This window comes from Thalassophryne amazonica, chromosome 6, assembly GCF_902500255.1.
Source record: "Thalassophryne amazonica chromosome 6, fThaAma1.1, whole genome shotgun sequence".
Lineage (NCBI taxonomy): Eukaryota > Metazoa > Chordata > Actinopteri > Batrachoidiformes > Batrachoididae > Thalassophryne > Thalassophryne amazonica.
The window spans coordinates 50,868,155-50,881,343 of NC_047108.1; the positions used below are offsets into that span (position 1 = coordinate 50,868,155).

The window sequence follows — 13,189 nt, forward strand, 5'->3', positions numbered from 1 at the left end:
AAAGACGGAGGACCAAACACAGTGCAGCAGCAGCTGCTGCGGCACCTACGTCAATTCAGAGCATCAGTAATGACTTGCTAAATATCACATAGTTTTCTGCTTAAAACAGCTTTGTTTCTGCTTAAAATTGACTTTACAATGATTTAAGATGTTTTACTTTGTCATCTGATGGTTAATAATCCCATTAATCCATTTGATCACTTTGGGTGTAGATTCAGTCTCAGATGTGCTACTGTGGTCCAAAATGATGCATGTACAGTGGAGTGGAAGCAGTGCAGACCAATTTTTAGGGGGGACCGTTCGGTCTGCAACACCGGATTGTTGGGGTTGTCCAAGGGGTTAAGTGCACTTATTTCCAGTCCGTTGTCCAGTTCATGTTCTTGGATCAAACCCACCCCTGCCCATTCTCTATGTAATATGGAGGTGTATCTGTGATACAAACCTGTGCCAAATCAACATGCAGATCCACCGTGGATCTGCTGCAGCAACACAAGAGAGAAGCTGAAGGGACATACTGTTACCAACAATTTTCAGTCAAAAATAATCAACAGATATTTACTTTATTCCAGTCAAAAACAATATAAATAAACAACATTCATGGATAACATTTGCCCTTTAGTGTTGTTAGGCAACATTTATGAACATAAGTGCAAAGTTCATTTTTATAACTTTTATAACTATATAACTATAATTAAATCAAGCTAGGGACAGAAAATCATGTTTAGTTTATTAAGGTTTATTAAGTAAATTGAGACTGTAGCCTTTTCCAGTCACTCTACACAATCCACAAGGATGACGCAAATGTATTTCTCACACCTTCTGCACTAATACGCTGTCTTTCGATCCATCTTATGTCACGCATGCATGCACACACACACACACACACACACACACACACACACACACACACACACACACACACACACACACACACACACACACACACACACACACACACACACACCAAGCTCAGGAAATAAATGTGTTCATTTGAAGCTCAGTTTCATTTGAAACATTAAAGGTCCCTTCACACATAATACGATTGAAGCCAATGGGGCACATGAAGGAGGAATTGCATGCCAGTCGAAAAATCGGAGCCACCTCAAATGCCTCGTACAGCTGTTGCCACAACCATTCACGCACATCAGCGGCCGAAAGACAGTGAGTGCCCTGCGAGTCCCCCCTCAACACATGTGGCATGCGTGTGTATCACACCCCCCACTTGCATGACATACCGGGAGCAACTCTGGGATTAAAGACCTTGCCCAAGGGCTCTTAGTAATTTCCTGATCTGGCTGGGGTTTGAAGCCAGGATCCTCTGGTCTGAAGCCCAACGCTTAACTGCTAGGCCACTGGACTTGACTAGACTGTAATCTGATCTATCTTTGCATCTTGAAACAGAGTCATATGCTATATCAAATCCAAATCATGACAGGCAAAGTGACTTTGGACTTGATTTGAGAATAGTCTTCAAATTTGGTAATTTATTTTTCTTACAATTTGTTCTTCCTTGAAACTGTATCTTAAAATTCTGTAGGCATCAGAATTCATTTACATTATGATGATGCCATGAAAATGTTTTAAATATTTTCCAAAAAATGAGTTCACAGGAATGGTAATATCTTTTGAGTCACAGTGTGTGTATGTGTGACTCTTAAAGGAAAAAATGAAGCAAACCATTTGTGCAAATCACTGGGCTGCGGGGAACACAAGAAGATTCCTTCATATCCTTGGTTACTACCCAGCAAATTTGACAACTCAGAGAAGATGCAGATCAAGTGTCCGACGAAAACTGAAATTAATCTGTGGCAGTGTGCAACTCCGGGAACTTGCAAAAATCCTGCTTATGTCATATGTACAGGTAACTTTTATAATAATGAAACCACACATGTACATTAAAAGTTTCACCAAGATACAGTCCTGATTTATTTATTTATTTTTTTAAACAGGTCATGAAAGACTACAGATCTCATCAAAGAACTCATCAAATGTCTGTTCTGGACAGCTGTACATAGAAAATGGTACCGCCTGGAATCCTGTTCGCAAGGACACTATCAGAACTAAACCTGGGCAAGATTTGTGCCAGCAGATGTACTGTGGTTCCACTGTCACACAATGTCAGAATGCCAGCAACGCAGTACACTTGACATGTTCGGGTAACACATATACGTATTTCCTGCTAATCTGCAACCACATTCTGAGGCAAACTCATTTGCATGCATTTAAAACATTAAACTGATTTCTTTGTCATGGTCCTGTTGTAAACGCTTACATTTCAATTATGTAAAATCAAGAAAATGACTCATTGGATGAACTCAATTCAATTATATACACAATTTCTATCTAATAAATATATGGAGCCCTAAAAAAGCACATCCATGCAAGATAATTTAATTTAATTTAATTGGGACTACATATATTTATTATATGAAAATCCATTCCAATGAGTCAGTTTTTTGAGCATATGAAATGGTTGGTGGTTTTATTAACACCCCCCCCCCCCCCCCCAAAAAAAATAAAATAAATAAATAAATAAAAACAACACAAAAACAATAACATGCTATTCTACACTGAAAGCAGCTTTCTGATGTATATTGTGGTATTTGATGTAATTTTAAATGGGTTTGAGTTTTAGATTCAGTTAAATGGAACTAATTAACATAAGTAACATAAGTTTAAACACATACACGTATATATATATATATATATATATATATATATATATATATATATATATATATATATATATATATATATGTCTCTCTGAAAGAGGCATTATTGGACAGGTGCGAATTATACTCTGGCGTGACTTGTACTCGAGAAAATATGCTATTTGGCCTAGAACACTGTTGAAAAATGGAATTTGGCATATATATATATATATATGTGTGTGTGTGTGTGTGTACAGAGAGAGAGTATGGAATCTTTTTGAACATTTTATGTTCTTTAAAGAGATGTTCATCTTGGTGTACACTGGCCCACTGAGTCTGACAGTTAACCAAACCTGAAATAACTAACTTGTAACTGTTATTTTTTTAAATAATTTATTTGAAAATAAGGTATACATTGTAACTGACTTAACATGCACATTGTTTGATAAAATGGCATTTATTCAGTTTGGCGAAAACTGCACGAATTTGAATATTTTTATCTTGCATACCTGCAATACCAAATCACATGTAAATCATTAACATAACATTTGTGTTGTCTTCTTCACAGATAAGGTTGAAGTCAGTCTGATGGTCAATGACCAAAAGAGTTACTGTTATGGCACAGTTTTTATCACTGTGAACAGTACTCGGCATCCTGTCTGTGCCAGCCAATGGAGCAATACGGATGCAAAAGTGATTTGTTCCGAGCTAAACTGTGGGACGGTAACTATTTTCTTGATTTTTAGGATCCAAGCACCAGCAAAGCTGGTTGAACGAACGTGTTTTTTTTTCATTTGTTTGTTTTTTGTGCTGTTTTTTTTTCCTTTTTTGTTTTGTTTTGTTAGTTTTTTTTTCCTAGGCACAAAAAGGGATAGGGCAGACTATTATGAAATACGAAATTTACAGGATTGGTAGATGTCCAGAAAAACTTGCCTTATACAAAAAATAGCCAGTGAGAAATTCCAAGTGGCGCTATAATTAATACAAATGTGTTAATTACTACTAATAATTAATAACTTTTGATCCACGTGATCAGCCATAGGACAACTTTACACCTTTTCCAAGGGTGGAATAAGCCTGTTCTAATAGTGCAAGCCATGCACATTCTCGCTTGGAGAATGTACATGACCTTTTTTTTTTTCTTTTTTTTTCAATATTGCAAAATATGTTAAATTGGCCCAAACAAACGTCTGGATTTTTGACGTAGAAAATCCAGATTGGTATCAAAACATTCTGTGGTTCACAAATCTCAATAACTGGACCAAAGAAATTAAAATGTGTTGCTTTGTTTGCAATTTTCATGGCTTTGAATTTGACTATGTTCTTTATTTCATGTAGCATTTTCTCATTAATGGGATCACCAAACAGCATGAAAAGGGGCAGGTATATGCATGGCATCTGTTGGAGTTGCAGTGCCACATTTAGTTGAACTGTTCCACTAGATAGTGTTGTAAAGCATGTTTTATTTGAATTTCAAGGGTACAAATTGCTCAAAATTTCATGTAGATTTTCCCTGAGAGTAATACAAGGTGCTGTTTTACTGTCAGACCAAAGATGATAAATCACCTCTTAACATAATTATTTCACATATCTCATCTTTAACCACTTCGTCCAATTAAGGGTCGCAGGGGGCTGGAGCCAATCCTAGCAGTCATAGAGCGTGAGGCAGGGTACACCCAGGACAGGACGCCAGTCTGTCAACATAATTATTTCTTATTTTTAAATTCATTTTAAAGCAGTCAAAAAACAGCCAATAAAAAACACTATGTGGAGCTATAACTAATAAAACCACTTTGAAAAAGAACTTCTGATGAATTCTGGTCTGTCAGGCACACATCACAAATCTTTATACTATTGCAAGTGGTATATTAAGCTTTTTCCAATGGTATAGGCCACACCTCTTTGCGCTAAGACAGGTTTTTCACAATTTGCGAAATATGCAAAATAGGCCGGCATAGACTCTTCTCTGGATTTTTGAAGCAGAAAGGTCAGATTAATGTCAAAATGTTCTCTGTTTCATGACTCTGAGAAACTGGACAAGAAACTTTCAAATGTTTTTCTCTGTTTGCAATATTTTATGATAGGAATTCTCATGGCCTCTGTTAGAGTCATAGTGCCAAATTTGGTGTAACTATGCTACTAGATGGTGCTGCAAAGCATATTTTTATGAATTTCAGAACTCTGACATGCTCTAAATTTCGTGTAGATCTTGCGTGAGAGTCTTACAAGGCCCGTTTTACTATTGGACCAAAGGCAATGATAAATCATTTTACAAAAATTCATGTCATATTTTAAATTCATTTTAGAACAGCTTAAATAACTAGAAATCCTCTCACACTAATGGATTTGTCAAATATCAAATTTGCCAGCTTCATCCAGGTTACTGTTAACATTTCTTGTACCCAATTTGGTAAAATGTGACATGAGGTGTCCTTAAATGTTGTTCAGATGTTCACAATGAATTCTAAAGATCTTTAAAGATGTATCCAAGATTGTAAAGATGTTGAAGAACTGTTTGGTTGGAAACATGGTGTTCCACTGTCACCAGTAGGCCTGAATGATGGGGTGTTGAAGCAAACGGGTCTTCTTCTTCTTCTTCTTCTTCTTCTTCCTCTTCTTCTTCCTCTTCTTCCTCTTCTTCTTCCTCTTCTTCTTCTTCTTCTTCTTCTTCCTCTTCTTCTTCCTCTTCTTCTTCTTCTTCTTCTTCTTCTTCTTCTTCTTCTTCTTCTTCTGCTGCTGCTGTTTTGGTGGTAGGCCAATCAGCTGAAATGTGCATTACTGCCACCTTTTGGAGGGAAGTCTGTGACTGCCTTGGAATACAAAAGTGTACATTTTGGGATAAATGAAAAGTGCTTTGTGTTGCTGCTTGCTTCGTTGTGGTACCTGCTTGGGGCAGGCCTGGATCCACTGTGGTGGATCACTGTGGTGCAAATCCAGTATTTCTCTTGTGTCTTGCTCCTTGATTGTCATTAAAAAGATACACTTTTACACTGTATAAACAGTATTTGCAGATTTTTTTTTTTTTTTGAGTGTTGCAAAGTTTTTTTTAAAAAGTCAAACAATTACTTATGTTTTTTAAAAAAAAACCCCAGATAATTATACAACTTTCCTTTTAGGTGGTTTCTATTAAATCTGAAAGCACGACTGCTCTAAATTCGACAATGGATTATGTGCAGTGCTCTGGCAATGAGGCATCACTGTGGTACTGTATGGCCAAGCGTGATGTCAACAACCCATTCAAATGTTCTTCCAATGCCTACGTGGTCTGTGCAGGTGAGATGGAAAATAATACATGTATAAGGAGAGATGAAAATAATAAATTTTGCCCCTTGTCTTTGTGGAGAATAGAACACAGAGCAGATGTCATTGCTATTTTTCATCTGATGCAGAAGTAATTTTTGAGCAAACATCCTTTAGATCATGCTCACAGTTGCACTAATTTATGTATCAGTGAACATGTGCATAAAAAAAAATTTGATTTGGTTTTATGCTGCTATGATGTGTTGATATCACCCAACACCAGAAAGCATTTATGCTTTAAGCCAGTCTCCCATTACTGATTTTTAAAGCCTGATTGTGTACTTCTTTGGTGCAAAAATTTGAATACCCAATCAGGCCATGAAAATGTGTGAAGTCTGGAATAATATTAGCACTGACCAATCAGAAATGTTTTGAAAATGTTTAAAATTGTGATGCTGGGAGCCACAAAACAAGCCTTAACAATAATAATTACATATAATTGTTTTGCATATTGGGGTTAATATGCATCTTTACCTGTAATTTTACAGATGCCTTTGGTTGTTATTTCATTAGTGCATCCTGAAATAAATCATTCCTGCTTGTATGTGGATTTGACTCCACAGTTAAATTGATGTCAGGCTACAATTAAAGGCTAAAATTACAATACAATGCAGATTGTGAAAAGTGGTGAGTGATTTGTTGACTGGAGCATGTGCATGTCCAGTGGCTGTGCATGGGGAAACGGGGGAGATTAGCACCTCTGCATGAGGGGCACAGCTCTGATCATCGATCTGGCATATGACAAAAGTTGATGACGCTGTGCATGTGGGTAAAACATGTAGTGATACAAACCTACCATTCTCAGCCAAAGCCTCCTTCTGATTCTCCTCTGCAATGCAAATCTTAGAAATTCATGTTGTGCTCTTCAAAAGAAACAGCTTTGAGAATTTGAGATTTAGGGTTTGTGTCATAACACCAGGTTAGAGCATACATTGTATGGAGTGTTTGGGTGCGTTTGGCTCCATCTAGTGGAGACAGGTGCTTGTACACACAAGTGCACAGAAATAAATGCTCAGAAAATCAAAAAGAACCTTCCCATTGACTTGTGAAGTTATTTTGTTTTAGTTTAGTGTCCTCCACAGAAAGAAAATGAAAACAAAAAACTAAAACACATGTGGGAGATTATTTTTATTTAGTTTTTTTTTTTTTTTTTTTTTTTAGGATCGATGCATAGCAATTGTGTATTTCAGTTTTTCAATGCAGCAATTATGGATTTTAGTGAGGTGGATGTTGGTATTTCTGTGAGTGAGGGATTTTATTAATTCAATAAGGTTTTATTGGAAAATAGAAGACTTCGAACTTACAAATATGTTCTTCTGCAGTATACGAGGGCTGACTGAGAACTTTTGAGCCTGACCCAGAAAGAGTACGGTGTGGTTCGCCGTCATGTGCATTCAGAGAAACCAACATTTCTTGAGAATGTGTGAATTTTTGACTCACTGACTCGATGTTGAGAAATGTAGGTTTCTAAGTCAGGCTCAAAACTTCTCAGTTGCCCCTCACACCAGCTCCCTGCCATGAAGCTCCCAGTAGACAGTGTTGCTACACTGCATGGCACATACTTTAATTCTAACATTCATCATAAATTGAACTAAAATGTTTTTTTCATATGTTTCACTGATTCTGTGACCTAAATACTTTGGTAAGCCCATTTGTAATACCAGAACAATTCATCCACATGAATAAAGCTGTTTTATCACGAACGATTTGAAGAATTTCGAAAAAAAAAAAAAAAAATCGTATTTTCGGCTTTAGAGCCAAATTTTTGTCTTTTACACAATGTTCAAGACAAATATATGTGTCATATTCAGAAAGCTGAGATTTTTCTAAACACTTTGATTTGCAACACATGGGCATTATATTACATACAGGTATCTTAAAAGGGGAATAACTGAAATGATGGATAAATGACCAGGATGCACCGGCAAGTCTGTGCACCAAGATAATCAAAGAGAATGACAGGTCACACCGGTTGATTTCATGATATGTCTAGAAAATGGCCAGGAATAATGTGGTACATCCAGATCCTTTGCATGCAGCACTGTTGTTTGTGCTGATATTCCACATTCAGATGTGCCCCAAATGGTTTTTCGCCGACAGTGTGCCAGACATCACACTTGATAGGGCTCTATGAGCTGTTTTTTCTTGATTTTTTTTTCCAAAGGTACTAGCTAAATGTGAGGGTTTTGTTTTGACATTTTGTTTGCTAGTTGTCTTGATCTTACTGTTTTTTTAATGTGCCAATGATACAAAAATCTTGTGCTCCAAACTATTGAATTATATTGCATTTACCTAACTGTATGCTGCATAAAGACCTATAAACCCATATTTAATTGCCTCCCCTGTCAGCTTTTACTTCATAACACGTTATTGTCATGCTACAGGTAGTATGAACGTGAGACTGACCGATGGGCCAGGAAAATGTGCTGGAAGACTGGAAATACAGCACGAGAACCAATGGAAACGTGTCACGACCCATCACTGGTCAACTGACAATTCCGATAAGATCTGCGAATTACTGAAGTGTGGAAATGCAGCAAAGTCCAGCACACCTGACATATTTAGCCCTGGTTCAGGCCCATTACTTCAACTGAATTTAAAGTGTAACACAAGTCACTCTCATATATCTGATTGTGTCACAGGACCCATTGTGACTCCACTCAAGGATGTAAAAATATTAGGAATAACCTGCCAACGTGAGTCATCCTTCTTTTGTTTATAATGGCCTCTGACCTTCTCTTATGTGCTTGTTTACACTTCCACTTTCAATTTTAGAAGAGAGTTATAGTGAGTCAGGTGTATTCAGCCAATCAGCACCTGACTGGTCTGACATGCTCTGATTCCATAAAGAAACATCAAGCATGAATTGAGGTTCCAGTGTGAGTTCCTTGCAGCCTATAACTGGATTATCAAATTAAAAGTGGAAGTTATTTTTCTCATCCTGTTCAGAATGTCCCATCATGCGTGTAGACAGGGTGCCACACTATCACTGGGGTAACCCACACATCTTTTTTTTTTTTTTTTACTTATTGTTTGGCTCTGTGTAATGCCTTTCAGAACACATGGTGGTATTTTTAAAGGGAAACGCATCATGTTCTGGCAAGGTGGGCATAAAGCACGGCCAGAACATCTACTGGCTCTCCGGCTCCAACAACATGTGGAATCAGAAGGCTGCCGATGCAGTGTGTCGACAGATGCAATGTGGGAAAGCTATTGGGTTTAACAATATCTCCACTGTTGACATGACAAATGATGTTTGGAAAAAAGCTTATGACTGCAAAGAAAATACCAGCTCCTTGTTTGACTGCGTGAAGGATGACGATCCACCATCCAGCTACAATGATAGTATTGCCACTGTGACATGTTCAGGTATGTAAAGCAGTATCAAAATCAAAAATATTATACATCATGACATTGCATTAATAAACTCTGCCATGGAAAAAAGTACAAATAATGTATGACTGTAACACACACACACACCCACCCACCCAGATATATATCTGTGTGTGTGTGTGTGTGTGTGTGTTAGTCAGGTCCATAAGTAATTGGACAGTGATAATTTTTGTAATTTGCCACAATTTTTCCAATTTTTTTTTCCAAAATTTCCTGTATATTTGTATTGTTAATTTTGTCTGTAGCATGGCCCAAACAGAGGGTCACCCCTTTGAGTCTGGTCTGCTTGAGGTTTCTTCCTCAAATCATCAAAGGGAGTTTTTCCTTACCACTATCACCTGTGTACTTGCTCTGTGGGTTGGTAAGATTAGATGTTACTTGTGTGAAGCGCCTTGAGGCAACTGTGCTGTGATTTGGCACTATATAAATGAAATAAATAAATTAATTAAATTAACAATGTAGTTTGGAGGTGATGGTCTAGTGGTTAAGGTGTTTGGCTTGAGACCAGAAGATCCTCAGTTCAAATTCCAGCCTGACTTGAAAATCACTAAGGGCCCTTGGGCAAGGTCCTTAATCCCCTATTGCTCCCGGTGTGTAGTGAGCGCCTTGTATGGCAGCACCCTGACATTAGGGTGAATGTGAGGCATTATTGTAAAGCGCTTTGTGCGTCTAATGAAGATGGAAAAGCGCTATATAAATGCAGTCCATTTACCATTTAAAGCTGAGCAATCAAAAGGGGCTTGTACATTGGACTTTCAACTTTATTTCAAGGGGTTTAAGAAAAGTACAGCATTAGCTATTAACAAATTACAAGCATTTGTATTCACAGTGCATCCATTTTTACAGTGTGTAAGTAATTGTACAAACTAACTAAGGCTTATTTTTAAAATATATCATCACTGTTAAAGCCATTTTTTGGGACAAGTAAGGGAATGGATAAATGAACATTTTTAAGTCACTGAATAATTCTTTTGTGTCATTCCCATGAATCATTAAAAAATACAAAGAGTGATAGTATATGGTAAATCTGTCTGGAGTAGGAAGTCCTCAAAAACTGAGTGAACGTTCAAGACAGACTAGTGAGGAAATCTACAAGACACCCAATTTTTGAAGGTGTTGTAGGCTTCTATGGCTGTGAGAAACTATACATAGTGCAATGTTTCTCTGTTGCACCTCCAGTCACACCTTTATAGTGGACTGGCAGAAAGACAATTTTTTGAAGCAAATGTTGAAATTTACCAACAGTTTGCTTAAAGGTCTATGGGAGACTTGAGCCACTGTTACTCATCTCCTTTTTTGGCGTGTCAGTTTTCAACAATTACCTACCCCAGACAGGTGTGTCATGGAGTGCAATACAATTTGTATTTCAAAATGATTGATGCAAGTGAAGTCCAACACAAATTCAGTGACTTGGAAATGTTTATGTATTTATCCCCTGATTTGTCTAAAAAAACCAAACAAACAAACAATGAAAAAATGGCTTTAAAACGATATGTATGAACAAACTTCAGTTTGTGAATATGGTTTTCAAAAGTGTAAATACAGCCACAATTCCTAATACCCCCATCACACATATGCCAATTGAGGCCGAATGGCATCAGAATGACACATCTGGCCTCAGTCGGGAAGTATTGAGGTGCGGTCTGAAGACCTACGAACAGCAGTCTCTGAGCAGTCTACACTGGTTGATTGAGCTCTGAGATCGATCAGTCACAAAGCCTGCCGGCATTTTGTGCCACAGATGTCCACTTCCACTGGACCCTGGCCAGAGAGGGCAAAGGAAATGTTGATATGTAATAACATATATGTGGCACTCTGCGCGTGTCACAGGCTTGGTGCAGCGCCATACAACGCAATGTTGTGTAAAATGTAAATAAAAAACAGAATATAATGATTTGCAAATCATCTTCAACCTATATTCAGTTGAATACACCACAAAAACAAGATATTTAATGTTCAAACTGATAAACTTTATTGTTTTTGTGTAAATATTTGCTCATTTTGAAATGGATGCCTGTAACATGTTTCAAAAAAGCTGGGACAGTGGTATGTTTACCACTGTGTTACATCACCTTTCCTTCTAACAACACTCAATAAGCGTAGTTGGGCGTGATTGCATTAGGGTTTATACATAATTAATGTGTTAGTGGAGTGACATATTTTCAGATTCCCAGTTTTGTTTTTTGTTTTTTATATTATTGTCCCATCTGGGACAGAGAGAGTTATTGCCCCAAGTGGAGATTAATTATCTTGGAGTCTTGCTCATGAGTCGGGATAACTTGGAGCAGGAGATCGATAGATGGATTGGGGCAGTATCTGATGTTTTACAGATGCTGTACCAGACCATTGTGGTGAAGAAGGAGCTGAACCACGATTTCGCTCCTATCCTCACCTACACTCATTCCTCAGTTGGGTATCTGGACTTACACTCCGGTGCAGAGTGACATGCTTGACTATCCCTAACCCTAACACTTCACATTGAAAAGAGCCAGCTGAGGTGGTTTGGGCACCTGGTGAGGTGCCTCCTGGTCGTCTACCGAGGGACATCTTCCAGGCATGTCCAACTGGGAGGAGGCCCTGGGACGACCCAGGACATGCTGAAGGTATTATTTTCCAAGCTGGCTTGGGAATGCCTCGAGATCCCCCTGGAAAAGTTACAGGACTTAGCCAAAGATAGGGAAGTGTGTGGTGAGCTGCTTGGTCTTCTGCCACTGCGAGCTGGACCTGGATATGCAGATGAAAATGAATAAATGAATGAATTAAATATTATATGTTTGTTGAGGTTTGGTTCCAAAACCCTCTGAAGTCTTTTTTTTTTTCTTTTTTTTTTTTTGTGAAAGTGCAAATGTCACTCCAGATGACCTTACATCTAACTTGCTTTCGTTGCTTCACAACAGAAAAAATCACAGTGAAACTAGATGAGTGTTGGGGGAAGGTCACTGTTTGTGTGGAAGGCCGGTGTGGAGGTGTATGTGCAGACACCTGGACAGACGATATGTCGCTGAAGCTGTGCAAAAGTCTCCACTGTGGGACTAAAATCCTGACAACAGAAGGCATACAGAAAGACAGCGGTGTGATCATCGAGAGTTTGCACTCTACTAACCAGTCAGAAGCCCTGGATGAGTGGAACATCGTCAGAAGTGACAAGAAGTCATCCTGTGACAAAAACCCAGCCTATGTTGTTTGCTCAGGTATTTTGAGTCAATATACAATAAGCATAACACTGTCACTCTGTTGCCAGGGTAATATATATATACACACACACACATAGACAGACAGACAGACAGACAGACAGACAGACAGACAGACAGACAGACAGACAGACAGATAGATAGATAGATAGATAGATAGATAGATAGATAGATAGATAGATAGATAGATAGATAGATAGATAGATAGATAGATATCACTTCAATCAAAGGATACATTCCAAAAAGCACAATACAAAAATTTACACACAATACATTAAGGATATTGCACTATAATATTGACGTCAGTGCATGTGAGTTTCTATGGATGTCATACTGTGTCTCTGAGCTTCATTTTGTGTGGTCTTAATTGTGATGTCAGATTACTTGCAAGATAGAAATTTCTACATGCTGCAATGGAACACATTTCCCATTTAATACTGATGTTCATGCATGTATTCTGGCTCCTTCACTGTTTTGTGCTTGCATGGACTGGGTTTTCGAAAGTTTTGGAAGCCAGTGCCTTATGCACCTTTGTTGGTAATGAAAGCTTTACTAACTTTGACTTCACAGACAATCCTGTCATCTTTGCTGAATCAGTGGATGTGCTGACTGCAGTACTTGAGAAGCTGAGTGAGGAATCAGAGTGTCTGGGTT

At 38.0% G+C, this 13,189-nt stretch overlaps 1 protein-coding gene across 1 annotated transcript in view; it reads left to right on the plus strand.

Annotated features, from left to right (window-relative positions):
• LOC117511457 (scavenger receptor cysteine-rich type 1 protein M160) overlaps nt 1–13,189 on the plus strand; it is a 50,750-nt gene that overhangs the window by 12,999 nt on the left and 24,562 nt on the right. Inside the window, exons 4-10 of the mRNA XM_034171479.1 lie at nt 1,661–1,861; nt 1,950–2,156; nt 3,220–3,419; nt 5,768–5,924; nt 8,336–8,647; nt 9,009–9,320; nt 12,242–12,535. Of these exons, the coding sequence (XP_034027370.1) occupies nt 1,661–1,861; nt 1,950–2,156; nt 3,220–3,419; nt 5,768–5,924; nt 8,336–8,647; nt 9,009–9,320; nt 12,242–12,535 (1,683 nt within the window). The remainder of the gene's footprint in view (nt 1–1,660; nt 1,862–1,949; nt 2,157–3,219; nt 3,420–5,767; nt 5,925–8,335; nt 8,648–9,008; nt 9,321–12,241; nt 12,536–13,189) is intronic.